Source organism: Vanessa atalanta, chromosome 10, assembly GCF_905147765.1.
Source record: "Vanessa atalanta chromosome 10, ilVanAtal1.2, whole genome shotgun sequence".
NCBI classification, from domain to species: Eukaryota; Metazoa; Arthropoda; class Insecta; order Lepidoptera; family Nymphalidae; genus Vanessa; species Vanessa atalanta.
The window spans coordinates 1,414,089-1,438,146 of NC_061880.1; the positions used below are offsets into that span (position 1 = coordinate 1,414,089).

A 24,058-nucleotide genomic window follows, 5' to 3' on the forward strand; every position below is an offset into this window, starting at 1 on the left:
CTAAGTTCCAAGCACAATAGAAAGGTTCATGAAGTACTACTTCGAGAATTTTACTTTCCTATTGTTTAGTGTAAAGTTCTCTTGTTAATTGTATATTTACGGATATTACTACTCAAGTTTCCATCCTCGACGCTTATAGTAAGAGGTCCACTTTCCACTAGGGTTTTTAAGTTCTTCATGTAAGTAGTAAAACTTATTGGAATTTTCAGTTGGAAAATTCTCGGTAACAGTTTAGAGTTTGGAACTTAGCAGTATTAACACTTGCGTGCTTCAGAATGTATATCGATTTGCTGTTTCATCGGATCATGAGAGAATGACCGCCGCGGCCAAAATCGGTCAAGAGGGCATCATCGTCATTAGTCATCAGTGGAAAGGAAGAAACGCTCAAGCTAAGCTAAGGCGAATTTTCGAAAATGAAATTTATATTTTTTGCTGTTGATCACATTTTCAAAAATTCTATTTTGAGTTTTTATTTGACTTTTTTTCCACTGACGAAATTGATTCGAATTAAGAACGTAATGAAATCGAACTTTCAAGTCTTGTAAAAACATGTGTTACTTTACGATTTAAACTACAATTAAAATATAGTGTTACATTGAAAACATTTTAACACCAAAAAGGGTGTCGAGGCATGCAATCATTAATCCAATAAATTCGTAATTAAAATTGAAACCGGATTAATTAGCCCATAAAATGCGTATAATTGTCTGATAGAGACATTCTATGTAAATATAATAAAAAGTATTTGTGTACAAGAATGTTGGTTGTTTTAATATTCATAGGTAACATTATTATTATTATTTTAATTTTCAACATTTAATGTTTCTCCTCTTTCGAGGGGGTTAAAACTTAAAACGCGGGCCACAGCCAAGCGTTAAGAAGTGTTTATATTAAGAATGTGGTCGATGTAGTTGAAGATGTTATAAACTTTCGGGTGATACGGCAGGTGTTAAGGATTGTGGCTTTCTGGAGCATGTGGAGTATATATGTTGGCATTTGTAAGGTGTTCAGACTTTTTGTCAGGGATTTTGGTACGATACCTGTCGATGAAAGGACTATTGGGACTATGTGTACTATTTGTGCTTTCCATTGTGTTTTAATTTCTATGGCAAGATCTTGATATTTACTTAGTTTTTCTGATATTGTGGTTTGTATGTTATGTGAATTAGGAACAGCTATGTCAATCAGATAAACAACTCTATTGGTTTTATCGTGAATGGTGATATCTGGCCTATTATAATGGATGGTTTTGTCAGTAATTATTGTTCTATCCCAGTAGATTTTATGGTTTCTGTTGTCTAATACACTTAGTGGTTTATATTTGTAGTATGGTTTAATTTCTGTTATAAGTTTATATTTGAATGCTAAGTGTTGGTGTATGATTGCGGCCACTTGATCATGTCTATGCTTATAATCGGTTTGTGCGAGAGATTTGCAAGCCCCCGTTATATGCTGAATAGTTTCAGAGGCTGTGTTACAATGTCGGCATAAGTCACTTGGTTGATTGCGATCTTTCATGATGTACTTCCTATAATTACGAGTTGCTATTATTTGATCTTGAATAGCGAGCATAAAACCTTCGGTCTCAGGAAACAGTTCACCTCGTTTGAGCCATTCGTTCGACTTATCTTTGTCGACGTAGGGTTGGTTCAAATCGGCTAGGTGCCTTCCATGTAGTGTTTTTCCGGCCCATGCCGACATTTGTTGTTGTATACTTATGACGTTTTCAGTTAAATGAGTGTTTTTGTCATGTAAGTTTAGTGGTGTAAGTTTTTTATCTATTTCTGTTGCGTGTTTATGTAGAGGTGAGTGTTCGGATTTAACATGGAAATATGCTCTGAGTGATAAGATCTGCTTATTGTGTAAATTTTGTACGTCTATCAATCCTCTTCCTCCTTCTTGGCGAGGTAGTGTGAGCCTCTGGATACAAGATTTTGGATGATGTTTCCTATTTTTGGTTAAATTTGTATTTATTGTGCGTTGCAGTTTTTTGATGTCGCTTTTTGTCCAGTGTATTATTCCAAAAGAGTAAGTAAGTAATGGTATTGCATATGTGTTAATAGCTTTTATTGTGTTTTTCGAGTTGAGATGTGTCTTTAATACGAGATTTAGTCGGTGAGAGAATTTTTTAAGCAGTTCTTTTTTTATTGTCGTTTGTAAAATTTGCCTAGATTGTTTAAAACCAAGGTATTTGTATGTATCTTGTTCATTCATTGGCTCAATTTGTTCACCGGTTTCAAGTAGGTAGTTGTTGTTAGTAAATTTTCCTTTCAAAATTGACAGAATTTTGCACTTATCGACTCCAAATTTCATTTGAATATCTTTTGAAAACTGTTCAGTAATTTTTGCTAACTTAAACAAGGTGTTTTTTTCGGTTGAATAAAGTTTTATGTCATCCAAGTACATTAGGTGCGATAAGGTATACTGGGAGTTATTACTGTAAAGTGTAAATCCTTCCTTGGTTTCATTCAATAATTGTGAAAGAGGATTGAGGGCCAAGCAAAACCACAAGGGGCTAAGAGCGTCCCCCTGAAAAATTCCACGTTGGATGCGGATTGGTTCAGAAGTTAGAGATTTCATGGAAGATTGTTTTATTCTCAGTACAGTTTGCCAGTGTTGCATGGAATTTTGAAGAAAGGATATTAATGTTGGGTTTATTCTGTACAGTTTTAAAACATATATTAACCAGCTATGTGGAACCGAATCAAATGCTTTTTGATAATCTATAAACATAGTATGAATGTCTGTTTTTGATTTAGCGGCACTATTTAAAATGATTGCATCAATAGTAAGTTGCTCTTTACAACCTTGACTATTTTTTCGACACCCCTTTTGTTGTTCGGCTAAAATATTGTATTTAGTTAAGTGTTTATGTATTTCTTCACTTATGCAAGCTGATAGAATTTTATATATGGTTTGCAAACAAGTTATTGGACGGTATTTATCTGGATTTGTAGTATCGTATTTGTCTTTAGGTATTAAGTATGTGATTCCTTGTGTTATGTATTTCGGTAGTAAATGTGGTGATTGAATAAATATGTTTAAATACTTGTGTAAGTATGAGTGTGTGCTAGTAAATTTCTTGTACCAATAGTTATGAATATTGTCTGAGCCTGCAGATTTCCAATTGTGTGTTCGTGTAATGACTTCTATGAATGTATCTATTGGTATGAATTCAAACTGCATCTCTGGAATATGTGTAGTCGTTTCATTAACCCAGTCTATGTGTTCATTATGATGTACGGGGTTTTCCCATCTGTTAGCCCAGAATTCACGAAATATTTCTAAAGGAGGTATTTCTAGATTTTGGTCAATATCTTTATCCGTCGATATTAAATTTCTATAAAAATTTTTTTCGTTGTTAGCAAATTTATTGTTTTGTTCTTTACGGGCTGTACATGTCAAATACCTCTTCAGCCTGCTTGCTGTTGCATTGAGTTTCTGTTTCAAAGTATCTAAGAAGTGTTCTAGTTGTGTGTTTGTGTTTTCATGTTGTGCGTGTAATTGGTATTGTGTTTTTATGACTTCTACTGCAGTTACTACTTTTCGGTTTCTATTTCCCCTAATATATTGTGTTAATCTGCCTATGTTGGCTCGTAATTTCCCTATCTTATTTTCTATTCTTCTTTGCCAACTAGGTTTTCGAAATGATTTATTTTGATTGCTGTTTAGGTTGCTTTGGGTTGAGAATGACATTCTGGCCCCATTACATTTAGCTGCAGTCCATGCTGCCGAGTAAATTATTGTTTGTAGAGTATTAAAATCAGTATCAGTGTTTACAAATTTTGTTAGTATCCTTGTATTTATGTATTTTGTAATAAAACTAAACTTTTTAGATGTCTTTTGCTTAGGAATGTATGGTCTGCTAGTTGGTTCTGTACTAGAAAAATGTTCTTGAGCACGTAAGAATGTATTCTCTATTTCAATGTTTACTTCTAAGGTAGTATCGAGTATAGATTGAGTGCTGTTGAGTCGTTCCATATCGTTAATAAAGTTGATACCGTCTGTAGTTTCATCATCGATAGGTGTTGCTGTAGTAGAATTAGTGCATGTAACTGTAGTGTTTTGAATATTTCTAGATTGCAAGTTGATTTCTAAGTTGGATTTTAGTGTATAGTTGGGTGAATTGATGTGTTCAATGTTACTTTGTTCTCTTGTTTGTACCTGTTCATTATCTATGTTTTCGGCTAGTGTATGTGTTAAACGTAATTCATCAGCTACTTGTTGTTTAATTAGAGTTAATCTATTCTCTTTTATATATTTGTTATTTATTATGGCTCTTCTTTGATCTGCTAATCTTTGCTCTGTAATGTGTGCAAGCTCTGGGTGTAAATTTATAAACTCTTCGTGTAAACGTGTCCTATAAGCAGTCTTATTGGTCTCTAAATGTGTGACTCTGAAATATATTTTAATAATTGTTTCATTCCATTCGTTTGTCCATTTCATGCGTTTTCCTGATAGTGTCTTATTGGAAGTTTGAAGATTTGTAGAGTGTTGTTGAACTTGGGTTTGGATAACTTGTAATTCTGCTTTAACTTCATCGTAAATCTGATCTATTGTTTCTTGTGCTAATAATTTTTTTTGTATAATAGCTCTACGCTGGTCGCCAATTCTCTGTCTGCTTACTTCCATATGTGGATATTTGTCTATAAATTTGATATGTAATGAAGAAAGATATGAGTTTGTGTCTGTTTCTAAATTTGTAAGATAAAGGTAGGTACGCAGGATAAACTTATTCATTTCTGGACTCCATTTTTTACGTTTTTTAAAGTTACTGGTGATGGGCACGGGTTCTTTGACAAATATTGTCTCCTGTGCAACATCCGCCAGTTGTGCACCGTTTGATGATGAGTGTGACGAAGACGCACACAAAAATGGCGCTGAAGATGGAATTGATGGGAATAGAGATATAGAGGATGAGTAAGAAGTCTGTGAGGTCTCTTCTTCTACCGACGGCATATTTGCCTGTATATTTTTCTTTATTTTGGACCTAGTTATCATATTATTCCCACGAGTAGCTGGGGACCTAACGGTCAATCACAGCAGAGCCCCGCGTTCACTGTGATAAGGGTAAATTAAATTAGAGGTCCCCTTGTCTCTAAAGTTCGCATACTTACGACTAAGCACCCCCTTAGCCATGGAGCCCTCGGCGTATGCTGTTCCACCTTGGCTTGGGTTGTATCTCTCTTGGTCTGTCTTCTCATCTTAGGCCAATCCGACATGAGTAACTCTATCGGTATAGCCCTAAGAATCATTGAAGCGCGCAAGCCCCATCACGTCGGCAACGTAGAGATACGACGATGGGGTTATTATTATTATTATTATTAGCTATTCCGGTTTCACTTAAGTTTATTATCGAAGAGTGTCCGGATTTTTTCCCCCGTTATTATAACTGGAATCAATAACGATATTATGAATTTACTTATCCTTTGTTCTAGCAGTTTACAATTCGCTGACCCTCAAAATAAATGGAACGAGGGCATTGAATGATGATTATGATATTTTTTATGGTATAGGTAGTAGATAAGTGATCATCATACCATTCATAGACATTGGCGCTATGAGAAATATTAATCATTTATTACATCGCCAATCAAATCAAAATATATTTCATTCAAATAGGCTTCCACGAGCACTTTTGTGGCCAATGCGTCACCAACGTTGAGAACCAAGATTTAAGTCCTTTGTTACCATGTAACTTCAAACTGAAATACAATAATGCATCGTATCGCTGCTTGGCGTTAGAATATACGATGACCGGGTGGCATCTACCCAGATAGACTAGCACAAAGCCCTACTACCAAGTAAATCCCTTTTTCTTTAGGTTATTAGACTGAAGATCTCTAGGGCCAATAAAAGTTATTGTGACAAGCCTGACTTTGGAATTTGTCAGTTTTAATAACCCTGTGTCTCGAAAACTAAGCGAAGCCTGAAAATGTGCATTTTGTACCATGACTTTCGTCTTAGATTGCCCTTCTTTTGAAATTTATGAGGGAATATAATTTGTTAGGTAATTGCTCATTTCTGTGAAAAAGCCGTCGTGATGGAAAGTAGGAGTTATCATCAATAACATTTAATGACGACGCGAAAACAATTTCTAAAATTAAAACACGTGGGAATATTTATCAATATATTTAAAAGATAAGTAACAAACAAAGAAACAATTTAAAAATATGTAGCCGATCATTGTTACTCATACAGTTTTCTTGTACAATGATAAATCATTCGAATTCTTATCGTTTCCAATTAACTGAGCTGAGAGCACGCAGTTTGCGTCTGATTCACGTTTCTAAGAACAACATCTGGGAGTGAGTGTCGATCACTTGCAAATAAACCCTTTCGCTCATGTGAGCTCAACTCGGATCGTTCCATACTTTATCAAATACCATCGTCTTAAAATATCTTGGTACTTGTGAAGAGTTAATATATTATTTTGTTAAATGTTAATTTTAGGTACTAAATAATAAATTACGTTTTTGTCGAAACGGATAAGCAACAACAAAAACAAAAAAGTCATTGTATTCAAACTAGCACTTTTATAAAAAAGTCAAAGTAAAGTCAAATATTAAAGCAAAATCTTTATACAATTTAGAAGAATTACACTCTGACTTGGAAAGTAACGATAAGTTTACTCCGGTATTATATTTTGCCACTGTTGATGATCGTTCTATTCCCAAAAGATATCATATGAAAACAGGCTAAAGGATGACAAGTTTACCCAAAATTATCTCTCAAGATATATAAAAAATAGCATATTTTCAACTAATTTACAGACAATATCGTTTAGCCCTTAACTTTTTTTGTGATCTAAACGTTTGCGTCTGTGATCCTGGGGTAAATGCCATGCCACAAAAGAATAATATGCTTATTGCTATTTACCTTACCTGTACTAATAAGTTGAAAATGTTTTTGTTTGATCGCGCTAATCGCAGGATATTTTTTATCTGATTAATTGTTTTTTGCGTGACATATTTTCGGAGTAAAATTTAGACTGAAAAATGACACTACGAACCAGAGCAGTTAAGCTTGACGCGAATAAAGTCAAGCGGAGTTGCTAGTGTATAATAAAATACAAACGTCTCAATTAGACTTTTGACATAAATTGCCTGCAATAATTAAATTAGGTTGAATTGATCGGACGCGCTAGAGCAGGGAATAAGTTCGCACTCAGACTCGGTAAAGATTGCTATGATGTCATTGACCTAAAATGGCGAATGTGTGCATAATTTAATTTGTTTGAAGATAAGATGATGTTTACTCTTCCTGTTTAACTATCAGGGAGATGACGTTATATGTTACAGACTTTTTACACTGGTGATCTTACAAATTACAAGTTAATGCTAAAACTTTGTAGTGATTTATGTATGAAGAATTATGTTGACGATTATTTGTATAAACAAATGCACCATTTTTCTACGTGTATATAACTTACTAAGCCTGAAATTTTCACGTATTGCCAACAACTGTACCAAGTTTCCCAATCGGACGAACGATGCGTGAATGCGAATACGAACAAACGATAAAATTTCATATACAAAAAATAACAACAAGTATTATTTTTTGTATATGAAATTTTATCGTCACGTTCAAATGACAAAATGCAATCAATATAATATATATTCCGTCTCTGTTATGATGTCCTTCTATATAACTGATGCAGTTGGTTATCATCGAGGATTGTTCTAATTGGCTCAAACATGCCTCGAGAATTGGAACTAATTTTCACTTTAGAGTCGACATAGCCATGGCTGAATCTTAAAGCCTACAAGCAATCCTGAGTTTTCATAAGCTTTTGTGTTTAATAATAATTCATCTCATAATTGACAGTAACTGCTACTCGTGTACCAACCCGCTATGGAGCATCGTGGTGGAATCTCCAAAGTATCACGGGCTGGGTTAATTTATTATACGAAGTTTTAAAAAGTTTTTTGTTTTTTTTTTTACATTTGCTATTAAAAATATTTAGTCATTAACAAAGATCAATTAGTCTGTCTCCTGTAACCAATATCTAAAACAAAGCAAAAATAACAAAAAAATTATACTAAACGGAGACAGTTTGTCGAACGGAAAATCGTCGTTAACAAAACAAATAAAACGGTTATCCTTTTTATTTGTACAACTGTTAACAGAACGCATCTGTAACTCATAAATGTCTGAAGTCTGAACGAACACAAAAACTTTTATATCACCGACTCCGTTGCAGGAAGATCAGGAACTGCGCTCGTTCGCTCGTTAAAACGGTGCATTTCACTTATAAGGGATACTTCCCATGATTAATGTTGGTTGCAGTATTTTTGCCTGTCAAGTTGTCGTGTTATACCAATTAACGGTACATCGATCTTGTTTAACGTTTAAGACCCACCAGCGGAACCGCTATGTGATGATTGACAGATTTATTGGTTATTTGCACTTAGATGTAGTTCTTCATGTTTCTTGTGTTTAAATATTTATTTGTCTTTTATTAAATTATCAAAATAATTAAGTCACATTTGTTTGTATCTAGTTAAACCTTGTAATGGATTTTTGTACCAGTTCCCACCAACGGATTGAGCTGTTTGGGATACATATGTAAATTCAGCGACAATGCAATAATTCATAAAAGGGCACCTGATGGGACCGTGAGGTGGCCCAAGGAACTCCTCAACATATTTCCTTCATATTTGAGTTTATTGATTTGTCTTGACAAGTAGTCCAATGTCTAGCGTTTGACGACGTAGTTCACTGTTCGCTTTTGCACATATCTTAAATTAAAGCTAGTTTTTAATTCTTCAACGAAAGAGCATATCAAGTCTTACGTCGATTAATTTCCTAATTATAACTAATAAAAAACATAAAAAAACAAGTCTTTTTAATTTCGTAAAAACTAATATTAACTTGGAAAAAATATTTGTTTTGTAAACAACAAATGATTACCTTAAAAAATATGTTCTTCGTTTCGTAATAATTACTTTATAAACACTCCCGCTAAGTGAAAAAGACGCTGCGCAAGTTTTTGTGAATGAAATCCAGTTGAAAGCAAAAGTAACGCGCCTTCTGTGTAACTCGTACTCGTAGGCTGCATTACGTAAGGACCGGCTCGTTACAGGGACCTTGTGTTGCGATCGAGTTGTTTTTATAACCAGACTACAACATTATGTGGGCATCATATATGTCATTTTTCTATCTGTATATTCTGTCATTTGTCTATACATACATAAATTCTATATTTACGCCTTGCTTCGTTCGTCTATTGGTTAGTGTATAAGACTTCCTGGGCTTGAACACAGAAAAAAAGTTATTTCCGTTTTCTGATAACTTATAGTAGCAGCCAGAGGGTTATAAGTTGATCGTACTTATTGCTTATATCGTCTTATATGATCGTATTATATGCTTTGAAATCAGGAAAGACATCATATTGACGTTAATAGAACCATAACCATAACATACAGATATACATAGTATGACAGTGTCTCGACCTAAGACTAAGCAGTGCCTTGTGATTAACCTAATGTCAAAACTTTTCAGTGTTGTAGTTGGATGCCATACCTACCTACCTACATCTTTAAATTTACTAAATTCTAGTTTTATTGTTATTACTGCGAAGTAATCTACTAAAATTTGATGTTATCTCTATAGTTGATGTGCTTTGATGTACTCGTAACTTAATTTCTTGAGTAGTAAAATGGAAAATTCCAAATAAAGATTATTAATATTATTACAGATATAGCTTATGTAATATTAAATTGCTTAGTATTATTGTGTTCCAGTTTGAAGGGCGAGTAAGCCAACGTAATTATAGGCATATATAATAAGAGAAATTCTTAGTTCTCAAGGTTGGTATCGTATTGGCGATGTAAGGAATGGTTGATATTTCCTACAGCGCTAATGTTTACGGACGGTAGTAGCCACTTACCCTAAGGTGGCTCATTTGCCAGTCCACCTACTGAATGTAAATAAATTAAAAAGTTTATTATATACATAAGAAAATTTGTATTGTATTTTGAGGTTAAGTAAAACGTAAATGTAATAAGGTCATGGTTAATTAATTCATGGACAGACAACTCACTCAACTCATAAATGAACGTAACTGTACTCTGACAAAAAAAAATCTTTGAGATTTTTGAACCAAAAATAATGGTATTAATACTTTACTTACAATACTTTGAAGTATTATAATATTTTAAAAGTAACGCTTGTAGTTACGTACCTTTAGAAGTCAAGTTAACTTTTGTGATAGCCTAAAGGTTGACTCGTAGAGAATAATTCGCCTTAAGTTCCAAATGTGCAATGTGTTGATGAGGTCAATAAGGTTTTTAAATAAACAAATAATTAATGATTAATTTGCAATATTAAAAGTATTATGATTCGGAGACATCGGCATAACTAATTAAAGTTAATTAAAAAGGTTGATCGTTATTTGTAGCCGATATCAGTAAATTTTTGTAGCACCGAGAAGTGCATCGGTGATTTCCTCTCATTAAAATCCATGTTGTAGGTTGAATTTGCATAATTAATTCCTAGACGTATCCAAAGAGCGGTTGTAAGTGGAATTTGAAATTAATTATGCCCCCCCCCAATTCTCAGATCGATAGAAATAGAAGAGTCATTAAAACGGTGAAGTTGCTTTTCGAAAGGTAAACACATAACGAAAAGATAAAATTGACAGACTTGTATTTGATATATACAATTATATATTATATCGGACATGAAAACATGTTTTTAATAATTATGTCAAGAGCATGCAGTGAAGTCGAAAACAAAAAAATTGATTTTTTTAAGTTTCATCCAATGACATTTCATTATAATATTAACTTAAATGTTGTCTCTATTTAAGTCGCTTTGCTTACTTAAGAAAATTGTTACTTAACATATTATATTTATTGATTATGAATTATTTTATTTATTTAAAAGAAGGTTAAATATTTAAATTTAAGTGAATTTAGTAATTTAATGAAAAGTGAGTAATAAATCAGAACCATTCATATCAAGCACCTCGCAATGGTTTTGACGTATGTAATTGAAGTTACATTAATGTTATTTTTTAATTGATCAGAGATTGCTTATTTAAGAATATGTTTGAAGTTGGTTTCTAAATTTATCATGGAATATTATTATCTTTTTTTAAAAATTGTAAACATTGTTTAATTATTCGTCAACAGACACATAATACCTACGTGTACAAATTAAGTGAGTACATTATTTTGTATATTAGGGCGTGTTAAATACAGAACTTCTTTCTCTAACGAATTTATATCAAAGGCAAAGTAAACTTAATTTACATATCAAGTATGATTTCTTGACATTGACTGACGATTTACTGTTTTCTGTTTTACCTTTGGTGATATAGTGGTACTGAATTTTTTCGCTTTGATTTAAATAAATTATGACATTTATAAACATCAGCTGATATAAATAGCTCCACTACAAAGCAATGGTCGTGATGAAATAGCTAAAGTTGCATGTCTATAAATGAGAGGCCGTTAAAGCACTCATCTTAAAAGATGTCTTTGTAACAGCGTAGAAGTGACATTTGAAGTCTTAATGAAGAATGTTCTCATATTACTTGAAATGGAAGCTGTGTTTTTGATCACTTTAAAAATTAGGTCAGATCTTGAATTCATAAGTCTTTTTGGTTGTTTTGTTAAATGTTGATTTTTAAAGGGTCCGTGTTTATTATGTTGTTTTTATGTGTCTTTGATAATCTTTAAGTTTAAATTCATTACGATCTTCAAATGCTAATTGTCATAAGATGTTACTTTATTAGTTAGCTTATTTTTATAGAATAAAAAAATATTAATATTAGAATTTGTCATCAACGTCATCAGCCAATCGCATTTCACTGCTCAACATAGGCTTTTACCAAATTGGGTCAAAGCGAGACTCTTCTGGATCCTGAAACGGTGAAACCAGGTTCTTTCCGCACCCAGTAAGGTCGCGCCATCTTCAGATGATTGGACGAGATGGCTGAAGGACATCGTACGCTGCGTATCCTGTTCCATTTTATGAGTCGTTTACTCTAACAGCCATACGTGACCAGCTCGCTGCCAGTCCCGTTTCAGTCGGCTAATTTAACACTCTTTAAAATAGTCAATGTATTCAAACTATTACCTAAAACCACATAATGTACCTTCATGGTCAAGAACTGTTTTTATTGAATCATAGTCAACTGTTTCCTCTAGGTTGTAAATATAATAAAATGTTTTAAATTTATCTTTCCACACCCATCCTCTCAAACGAAGAGATCAGTTGAGCTCTGTAAGATATTAGTTACTTTAGTTAATGATTTTTGGAGAATTTAGGAATATATTATTGCAAATTTAATCGAGTTAGAAACATTTGGATTAATTGAATGAAAAAGTCGAGATATTCATAACATTTTAAGGCGAATCATTGCTTTTGAATAGCTTTGTTTATGATCTGAGACTAAAATCTAACGCACCAACGACTAGCTTAAGTCGTTTCATGACGGTAATTAAAATAATTCATTGGCTTAAATCAATGTAAGTTTTGAAATAGTTTCTCGATTTTAAATGTGTTTTGATGATATATTTTTTTATGAAAAATTATTGGTTCGTGTAATTTTTATGGGATGTATATTTTTATGAATTGTAAAATTTAATACAATTCTCACACATGTGTATTCCACCAACCCGCATTGGAGCAGCGTGGTGAAATATGCTCCAAAACCTTCTCCTTAAAGGGAGAGAAGGCCTTAGCCCAGCAGTGGGAAAATGACAGACTGTTAATGTAAATGTATGTAATATGTATGGGTAGAGCACAAAGCCCTACCACTAAGTGCTCCCTGAACTACATTTAAAGATAAAGAGTTTAATGTTTAGTATAGGTATCTTAAGAGGTGGATATACGTCGATGACCTGTGACTAATGATGTGACATGACTATGCTCGATTGGACGTTACCGATAAGTATGCCAAGCTGAAATCTTTGCCCTGTATTACAGCACAACGTCTTGTCCCGAACTGGTTGAATTTGAAATTTTACAAAAATAAGCTGAAGGTTCCCTTAGTATTGTGTTGCTTGATAATACAATGTAAATAAAAAATCTTGGTATAGATAGCCTAAGAATAAAAAGCTAATAATAACAAATTTTGTGGGTTCATTGCATGTTTATTTCTATTACTTCTATTTTTTTGCGGAGAAGACAACGAAATTCTTTGTTGTTGTAATGCAATATTCAAATAAACTAATGCTATTAAAAATTAATGTAAACTGTTTAGTTTAAAAAAATTAATGATGAGTTGATGTATGATGTTGAAGATAAATGGAGTACAAAATACAAGACAATTTAAAATAAAAAAAACAACCGCAAAGTACCTGCCTGAGATTCGAACGAAAGTATATTTTTCTACGATTATATATATAATATTACTATTCTTATTCGATTTCGAATTCAATTCGTTTCTTACTATCGTGTGAATGATTATATACATAGTTTGTAAAGCACACAAAAACAAAACACAAAGTCAAGGACGCAGGTATGTCGGTACAGGGAATCCTTGTGAGCTATGCAGGATTACAAAATTATTTCGTAATCCTGACATTAAACTAATGTCGTGACGTGAATAAATAAACTTTAATTTATCAGCTCTCTGTGACTGATACGTTTTAATTCAATATGCAGTCATATTCAATACCGCGTACATTCTATCACCTTGGATATTGACACTCGTTTTTGGTGCAATTCGACCGCACCTTTTCCTTTTAGCCTCTCTAATGAACTCTACGAAGCTTTTGATCTTTTTATTAGACCTGCGAACGAGTCGATTGTTTGGGGAGTGCTTTTAAAAGGAAATACATTTGTTCAAAAGGCTTAGTAATTTCTGTTTCTCGAATTCCAATACGTACGACATGTTTTTTAATAAAATTAATAAATGTAGGTTTGGATTTTTTTTTTTAACTCCTTAGGTCCTTCTTCAATTTCGACACAGTGGCCATTTTCAAGGAAGACTTTTGACTAACCAACGGCGCAAGGGGGTCCTAGAGTAAACAACTATGTTTTCTCTATTCCCTCACATATATTTTCCGATGGGACAGAAGTCCGCAACGACCGGAGTTACTTCAGGGACTATATGCTTACCAACGGATTTATGTGCTTCCGAAGCAGAGGTGTAAATGCTATTAACTTTAAAACTCCGAGGTTACTATCAAAAAGGTTGACCTAATAACTTCATTTTGGTTCAAGCTGGGTTTTGAACTGTAAGTTGTAAGTAGATCAATGAGGCGGTCGAAATTTTATTTTATTTATTATTTGAATCAATTACTGCATACAACACAAAATTAAAACAGATTACAATTATGATCAGCTTATCGCCTCTCTTTTACTTCTCTCGATTAACTAATTCAAGTTACAAGTTTAATCCAAATATAGATAAAATGTAATAAAACATTCTATGAAACAGATTCACTCCAATTTTAGCTAAAACGAACCGGTCTCCCCTAATCTTCGATCTTTAAGGCAAACGTTCTGTAAGTAATTGCTCATTTGTAGGCGTCTTTATGAGGATTCCATTCGGAATAACTTGGCAATGAATATCTGATTGTTTCAATTCTCAGTCGCTTGTGACATTTAGTTATTAGCGATGATTGTGATATAATGATACACCACCCGACATAGTAATCTGAAATTATGCCTAATGACCTGAAATAATGACGAACATGTGAATCGGATTCAGACTAACAAGGTTTTTGCTATTAGATACGATGACACGGTCTTTGTCCGGTATATTTGTGTGACAATAAAAAAAAATAACAACATAAAAAAATAATAATATACTAACTTAACATATTTACCTATTAATGCGAATAAAGTGACGTAACGTGAGTATTCTCACCTAACAAACATTTGACCTGAAATGTCTTTGGCCTCACCTTTATGATAATTATTGCGTTATCTCATTACTCGGTGTTACCTACTGTAAATATAATCGTAATTTAAATTAATCTCTTTCGTGATGACTTTAAATAAAAGTGTATTTTATTTATAACGCTACTATAATTATTATTAAATAAACAGGAATTATGGAAAAGATATATCGCTATGGGGAAGCCCAGCAGACGTGAACATCGAAACTGATAGTATTTATTAGGAAACAAACATAAAACAATACGTAAACATAACAATGTAGGTCCTTCACAATTCAACAAAGTTTCCAAGCAGTAAGCTTGATAACAATACTAATTTAACAGAATAACATTTAACTAAATAACAACAGAAACATTATTGTGAAATAAAGTTTATTAAGATTTTTAATTTTTTATGACGGAAAATTTAAACCGATTTTTTTGACGTGCTGATAGATGTTTCACATAAAAAATGTTTTGAGACGCATTTAAAAGTAAAGGCTATTTGACAATGCGAAAAATAAAGTGTCTAATTATTGTAATCAGTGTATATTATGAGTTTAAAATGGTTATTTATTAATGAAAGTTGAAAATAATAATTATTTTTACCAAAATTCCATTAATAAAAATTCATTTTTTTATTTAAAGGTTTGTCACGTGACACAAAACGCTCCTGATTGGTCGGGCGTATGGTGACGTCACTTCCTCGTTAACCTTGTTTGCCTACTGTATGTGGATTATATGTGCAACAGATTACAATACAGGCAAGTGACGTCACCAACCCCATTGCAACGCCATATTGTCAATGTAGCGTTTTCGCGCGCTATTTAAATATGGAATTTTTAATTTGATATTTTCAGCAAATATGTACTATAATTAAAAAAAAACATGTTTTACTGGGTTCCTTAACCTAAATACTATAAAATGAATTTAAAAAACCAGTCAAATAGCCTATTATTCAACATTGTAATAAAAATAGTAAGTAGGTACTTTATATATGCCTGGTTGTAATATAATACGTCGACAACGCTTTGCCATTGGTGGCATAAATTTGTCGCACTTCGCGCCTATGATAAAAGATTTATTAGTTATCCGTTCATACGCGGATGTCAAAAGTATCAGTCCTTAAAATGTACGAAACGAAAGTTAAATTATTTAACAATATTTCAAATTGTTAATAACACTATTAACTTATGCTTGACGAATCACAGATGTCGTGTCGCCATCTATAGGACTTCAAGCTACAAAACTGTTATAAATCATTTTATAACACGAAAGCGCGCCCCTCTACTTTAAATTATCATTGGCGTCTATAAAATTAAAGTGGAGCTTTAATTTTACTTCGAAAATTTCAATAATAGTTTCGTCGACGTTCAAACGCCATGTTTTCGCAAATCCATAGTGAATATTATAGAATCATCAAGCTCTCGGCCAATGATATTGCGTCAATTGCTGGCAAATGTTGTTTATTTGGATTTTCTCCACTGATGGTTGGAATACGGTTACAATATGCACATGGTAACCGTTGTATACTCTAAATAGCAATCTAAGGCGGGTGGAAGAATAAAAAAATTAAAAACCCATGGTACATTTGGAAGTCATATGTATGACGTATACTCGTAACTCATAAAGAACAGTTACTAATCTACAATAACGATTCGTTAAATATAGAAAACCGTGGATAAAAGTTTTAATTATAATAATTAATGTTACATATTCGTTTTTGACATTTCACGATCACGATCTACGGTGAGTGTCGACTATGTTTTTACAGAATAGCTCTAATGGAATAGTAAATGCGTTCAATTAGTTTTCATTGCGAAAGTGACGTGTGCGTCGCTCACTCTATTCGAAGCGACTGATGATTCACTCGCTGAAGTCGATTAGGATACAACAATTGTAGCCTAGTTGTTTTTTTTTCTAAATATTAAATAACTAGAAGAGTTGTGCGGTTTCATCAAGTTAAATTCGGATTATATAACGGGCCTGTTTCATGTGTTTTATCAGATGATTGAAGTTGATTGTAACTTGAAGTTATGTAGACTACAAGCTCGCCCGCGGTTTTACCCGCGTGCTAGGCTTTTATATGTAAAATTTCACCATAATCGTTCGATTATTTAGGAAGAGAAACTGTATCTAACATACGAACAAACTCACTTTCGTATTTATAATTTCAGTTACGATAACTTAATGTGTGAATATAATATATGTACTCAGGTCAATTCTCTAATTAAGAATGCTACGTTAATATTTTAAAATATCACAATGATAAACGTAATTGTAAGGAAACAACGACGAACCTTAACTTAACTGAAAGTATGAGGTCATTATTTAAATAAAATTTACAAACAACAAGATTGAATTATGAAGATTGTATGAAAATGAAGGTAATAAGGATAATATCGATCACGAGCTCTTTCTATGATTCCGGTGTTAACCTATAATATATCAATATTTAGTTCAACTCGGTAAGTACCCCGTATTCCCTGATATACAGATCCCAAGTTATATTTTCAACTTCCAGTTCAATAAGTGTTATTGGGTTTTTCTGCCCAGAAATTTTCGATAGGAACCTGTTAGGAAGCTGACAGTATTACTGACGTTCTTTGGAAAACACGTAAATTACGATCGGTCTCGGATCGTTTCTAGTTTCTGTCCCGTCGGACTATGAAATGTGAATATTCGCAAGTGGCTAGCCGTAAACCCGGCCACGAGGTCATTATTATTAATAAAAGAAAAATAAGATTATAGATTAACATGATATATAAAGCACGCGTTACCTGACTAAAACAAATTACAGGTAAATATTTTAGGTCTTAACTAAAAGAAAATACTACATTAAATTGCTTGGTTACCTTTTTGTAACACGACATATAATTTATTTTATAACAATAAATATACACTTAATAACTCAACCTTTAATTTAAACATTTTGATTACCTTCGATGGTAAAATAAATTCATTTAACGTAATGATAAAGCTACGTAAATTGAAAGGAACATTTTATATAGAATAATTTTTATAAACGCAAAAACAAGTCGATACAAAATAAGGGAACATTATCGCTTTCAATTTTAATGAAACCTTAGAAATAAAACGCGTAACAAATACGTGAGAAGCCGCTTAATCAGCTTTGATAGGTCTAGACAGAACAGATATCAGGTTAAAGATATAAACAATCGAAAAATATAAAATGATACAACAAAAAATATAGAAAATTATTACGATTGTTGAACAAGATATACAGACTACCAATTGGCCTACCTTATTAAAATTATTCAATGCCTGTTTAGTATTTAATTACTCTCTGATATCATTAATTTGACATTTGAAAGATGAATAGGCATCCCCCTAAATAATGTTGATATTTAAGACGAAACGTAGATTAAATTTATTCTCATTAGAAAAGGTTAAGTGCTGCTAACACAATTTATCTGAAATTTACCTTTTGTAATGTTATTATTCATTTTGAATCTCACGTTTTTAAGTTGCAATGTATGACCTAAGTCCGGATCATATGCCCTATATGCCCTAGCAATGTCAAGGGTAGAGGTGACCTCTCTACATCAGGTGGTCAATTTGCTTGCCGTAGTCTTGTTAATAAGATATAATTATTCATAATAATTTCATTAAACGGTTTTTAAATTATTAATTAATAAATTAGATTCTTATAAAGAATTTACAATCATCCTGTTACGAGATTGAATTGAATGTAAAGCTATCAACGGTTCGGAATGTATTCTCCTCATATTATTCTTCGTCATTCTTCTCGAATGAAATACGTAGTCACCTATATACATAAATTTACATGAATTTGTTATGAAACGTTTTATGTAATGCACAAATTGCCTCTTTTCCAGCAGTTTGTCGCCTGGGCCAAGGTCTTTTGTTACACGCTAGGCTAGATTTGACAGGTTGCCAGAGTTTCTTTTTCCGCGAGATTTTGCCGTCCAACAGTTCTCATTTATCTTTAAAGATATTATGTATAATTAATGTTTATGTGTTTTATCCGTAACTAAGTGTTATTTCACTAAAAGTATGAGGTTAATTTAAAATCAGTGTTGTGGAACGTTGGTCGACGAATACAAACAATTTTCGAACGAGTGATTTACACCATTATTTTTGTAATGATAATGAATCGCCGAAGTTATTCTTATTCCTTTTACTAATTCTAACTTAATATCGTTTTCCGACTTTCCTTCATAAAGTTAAACCGATGTTTGAATTTAGTATTTTCGCATCGTCTATCATTTATCATTTGCTGAATTGAATGATTTCACAAATTTAATCAAAAAATAGAATATAATAAAAAAAACGCCTTGTTTCTGTATAGCGTGTTTTGGACTAAAATAAACTTCATTTCGCGTCACGAGACGTCCGATCAAACTCGGCAATTGTATCTGTTTCCTATAAAATTAAGTATTCGTTTTCATCTCGAAACTTTCGCCGAAATTGATTGATTCACTTATAAATTCTGTTTTTACGTAAGTCACGTCATTATTTTGTTACGCTTCAAATAATGTACGAACGTTTTCGAATCCAAGTGGCTCACTTTCTTTTAAAAGCTTTCAAGATGTAAACGTTTTAGGTTACGAGCCTTGGGAATCCATTAGGGCGTAACCTTCACGATCGCAGCTTACAATAGATGAGTAAAGGTTATGATAATACGATACGGGAGTTAATGATGCATCTAAACCCTGTTATTTGACACGACTACAACCTTATACACGTGACCGTTGTAAATGGAAAAATACAATCGACTTTGACGTCTTTAGTCTCGCTATAGGTTTACCTAAGTGTAAACTACTAAACTAAATCTACAATTTAGTATAGCATTAATTATTTAAATTGTTCCTATCTAGAATATATCGCAAATGTTCATGAGGTTTTGATTAAATCATTCGTCTGATACAAGTATAAAACCAAAGTGTAACCACTGCAGCAGAATGTATTCAAAGCGACACATTGACCTCGCGATATATTCACTAGACCAAATAAAAAACAAGTTCTGAAAATCCTATATAAATAATCGCGTACCATTTAAAAGGTTATGTTAGAAATTAATTTTTTTTGTTCTTATTTCCGCGACCTTTCGTTTTGTCCCGTGCTTGTTCTAATTAACCCAGTCTTACCGCGTTTATTAAACTTTACACTAGTTTGTTCTCGTTTTGTTTGCTCCATTGTTGGTTCACCCTTTAGCCTACATCGTGAAAGGGATTTAATGTTTTGTCCAAGATGTGTTCTTCGTTGCATGTGTGAACTTCAAACTTAATGGACTTGGCTACATTTTTCTTAATAGTAGTACTAAGACGTCCGAATAATGCTGTATATAATAAATGGCTGTTTGGACACGTATAAACACTATAATAAAATGGACGCGTTAAATAAAAATTTTAAAAACGAATATTGGGATTAGTTTTATTTTTCGTTCCATAGTTTTGATAAAATGTTTATTGTATTAGTGCTTAAGTCTTACGTTAGATCTATCGTCACTGATTATTTCTTGGAAGTGAAGAAGTGTTTCATTTGTTTATTATTATTTTCCAGGCTTGTAGTGTCGCAGAATCAGCGCGCTCTTCACATTGTCTTTCCTCACCACTTTCTGGACTCGCCGGAGTGGTTCGGTGTCTCGACGGATGAGTACTTCCAGGTATTTATTACGGATTCGTATTTAATATCAGTTTTTTTTATACGATGCACATGATGAGAACGTTGTAAAATATTCCGGATTTATTTACGTTTCTCTAAATATAATTGGTAGTGTAAAATGGAATTAGGCGAAAATTACTGGTCTCTTTACCAATGGACAAAATGTGTAATATTTTCAGGTATCAATAATGGCAATGGAAGAATCACGAGTCCTAGTGTGGCATCGCGACAAACTCAAGCTTTCTATCATGTCAGACGCCTTCCTGCAGGCGGTCTTCGATCACATACTCGGTCGAGACGTCGTTCATAAACTGATGCAGGTTAGTTATTTGATGAAAATGTTTCAAAAAGTACTCAAATGATTTAGTATGCGCATTGTAAATAATAAGCCATTTAATAGTAAAATATTTAATTAATAGTATTATATTTTAATTAATAGTATAATTAGATAAAACTACTAATATTATCATTAGTAGTTTTTTTCTAATGTTTTGTATGAATTTCGAGGGTGGTCTTAATTTCAGTTAATGAAGGGAAAAGGTTGAGATAGGATGTGTCATTGTAATTAAGAAAAATATTAAAACTTTATATTCTGCGTTTCAACCCTATGACGTCATAGTTAACGTGTACACTAGGAGGCTATTTCGAAAGAAAGACTTCACAAACTTTTGGACACGTCTAGTATGTTTATTTTGACTGACAAAAACGTTCGGATTTGATATTTTTGGAGCTAGCTGCTGTTTTGATGGCTAATTCTCTTGTCATACTTTATCGATGATTTTGGAACGCTTTCTAGACTTCCTATTGGCAAAAAATGTAAAGGAAGTTGCATGTTTAGATACGATTGAACACACATAATCAATTATCTTCGTAGAATATTGAATAATTATTTCTTATCCAACAGTTTTCAAGACGATTCGATTCAGCATGATTGGGTGAATTAGTACTTTCGTTTTTCTCATTTGTCACTTACATTGATCGTATCCAATAAAGCAATTATTTATTTGTGTCGCGGCCCACATACGAAACGCCTTGAAAGGCTCTTTGCATACTGTTAATATCGTGTGGTAACTAGTCACGAGCTTAAATAATATAGTGTTGTCAAATATTTATTGGCACACTCGTAAATTAGTCAAAATTTCCACAAAAGCGATACTTAATTGCTACTAATGATTATAATATTATAGTTATTAATTATCTATGGGGGAGGCCTATGTGCAACAGTGGACGTCCTTCAGCTGAGAGATGAGATTAGATGAGGAAGACACTTGTGGTCACATGGTTGTTGTTGTTGTTGCATTTGATTTTTCTAGCATGTTCCATTTACATGTAATTATTCTGGAACATTTTTCAAATCGGAACGCATTAATTGGAAGTTTATATGGGCCATCTGACGGTAAGTGGTCACCGCCGCCCATAGACAATGGCACTGGCGCAAGAAATATAACCCATTCCTTACATCGCCAATGCGCCACCAACCTTGGGAAACATCTTGGATGTCATGTCCCTTGTGCCTGTAGTTACACTAGCTCACTCACCCTTCAAACCGGACACAATATTGAATACTGGTGTTTGGCGGTAGAATAATTGATGAGTGAATGGTATTCACACAATCGAAACTACCATGAGAAATACCAACGATTCTTTATTATTATTTTAAAGGATCACATCAGCGTAATCAGCACAACATCCTCAAAATAGTTAACCGTTTAGTAAAAAGTTAATAGTTTTATTAAGCCATAGACATGGTTCGTATATAACGTAATTTACCAAATTCTTCTAGAATAATCTAACATTACAGGTGAGCGAAACAATGTCAGTGAGCAATGGTCACCTTCCGAACAGTTATGAGGAGGGGGAGGACAAGCCAATGCTCGTGGTGAAGAAGGCTGGTGATGGTCCTGGGATCACTGCACTGTTGAATCGACAGTTGCAAGGTAAAACCGTTTTTCTTTGAAATTCGAATGTAATTTGCGTTATGCATGTGTTATTTTCGTTAGTATACATAATGGGAGATTTTTGTTATCTATGGCACAGATTATCTAGCTCAGTCAAATCCCGTGGTATAAACTAAAGTATTATTTTATAAGAGATTTTTATTTTACATATCAATGAATCTAACCGGTCGAACGAATATTAATAATGACATGTGTAAACTTTTTGCATTAATATTTGAAACAGGATAAATTGAATCGTTAGTCCAACGTCAGTGTCGTGTATAGTGTTTTAAAGAGAGTGAGATTAACTGAATAGAGTAGACGACGAATTGCATTATATGTTTACGTTGGGTAATAAACGGCTTATGTCCTATGGTTCGTACGTCACTGCAGGTAATATAAACTGGGTATTATACAATAAAAGCAAGACTCGCATGAATACGCCTACAGCTGTACTAAATGTTAGTCTGTTTTTGATGTCTACAGCTAATGAAACCAGCGTAAAGAGATATATTGATAGAATTTTGTACATAGTTAAACATGTTTTTGTGTAGTAGTGTGGTTTTAGATGTGTTAATAAGTTGTAGTTAAATTACTGTAACTTTTTTTTTAGTTTGAATATAGGCAAACATACGACTGAAATCATATTCGATTCTATATATATTTTCAATATTTAGTATAGCGCTAGTTTAAATTAATTAAGTATATTTTATAATATAACATTACTTATTTTATAAACATTGAATCCGTTTCCGTAATAACGTTATCACTATTTTTAATAACGTTATACGTATTCGCAATAACGTTAATTTCATATAATTGTCGTCAAATGAGGATATAATTTATTTAAATGAAAATTGGAATGTGCATGATTTTTCTGTAGTCTCGCTTAAATATATATGTATTTTTTTAACAATGTGGTCGGTACTTTTTGTAACAGGTACTTACAGAACGTATGAAAATGGCAAAGGCTGAAGTAGATAAAGAAAAATCTTTTTCAAGTTAATAAATTGCTTACCCGGGCCCAGATTATTTCCTATATTTTCTTATTTATTTGCAATTATAAATTGATTCCATATACAATTGAAAAAACGCCCTAACCGACGTAAGACAAGTGGCTTATTTAATTGCATTAATTTCTTTAAATTTATTAATCGTCTCCAATGGACAAGATGTGCCGTAACATATGCTTTGCATGTGTTCTAAATTACGTTACGTGATACATACATAAATATAGAAATATCAGAGTTTGTATTTTTTGTTATAAAGACTATAAAATGTCGTGGAGAAAATAGTAATGATATATTTTTTTATTTTCTTACTGGTTAATATGACGAGGTTCTGAAGGATATGTTGCATCGTGACAGCTCGGTATAGACACTAGCCAGGCGTAGATTAGAATAACATGCATCCCCATAGTGCCATAGATCTATGTTGGAAAATCAAAAATGTATCGTAGCTCGTTGGCTTTATTAGGAAATATTTCAAGCATGTGATCTGCATCCGGTATACATATTTCAACGCATAATATAGAAACTCATACGAATTTTTTTAGTACGAATTTGGGGACTGATTTGATAATAAAATTCATCGTTGTATTGAATTTAGTTTAAAGAGAAGTTTGACACCTTC

At 32.8% G+C, this 24,058-nt stretch overlaps 1 protein-coding gene across 2 annotated transcripts in view; it reads left to right on the forward strand.

Annotated features, from left to right (window-relative positions):
- LOC125066696 (blood vessel epicardial substance-like) overlaps positions 1-24,058 on the forward strand; it is a 59,283-nt gene that overhangs the window by 30,226 nt on the left and 4,999 nt on the right. For both annotated transcript variants that reach the window (XM_047674919.1, XM_047674920.1), the window contains exons 3-5: positions 20,388-20,490; positions 20,669-20,809; positions 22,291-22,426. In XM_047674919.1, the coding sequence (XP_047530875.1) occupies positions 20,388-20,490; positions 20,669-20,809; positions 22,291-22,426 (380 nt within the window). The remainder of the gene's footprint in view (positions 1-20,387; positions 20,491-20,668; positions 20,810-22,290; positions 22,427-24,058) is intronic.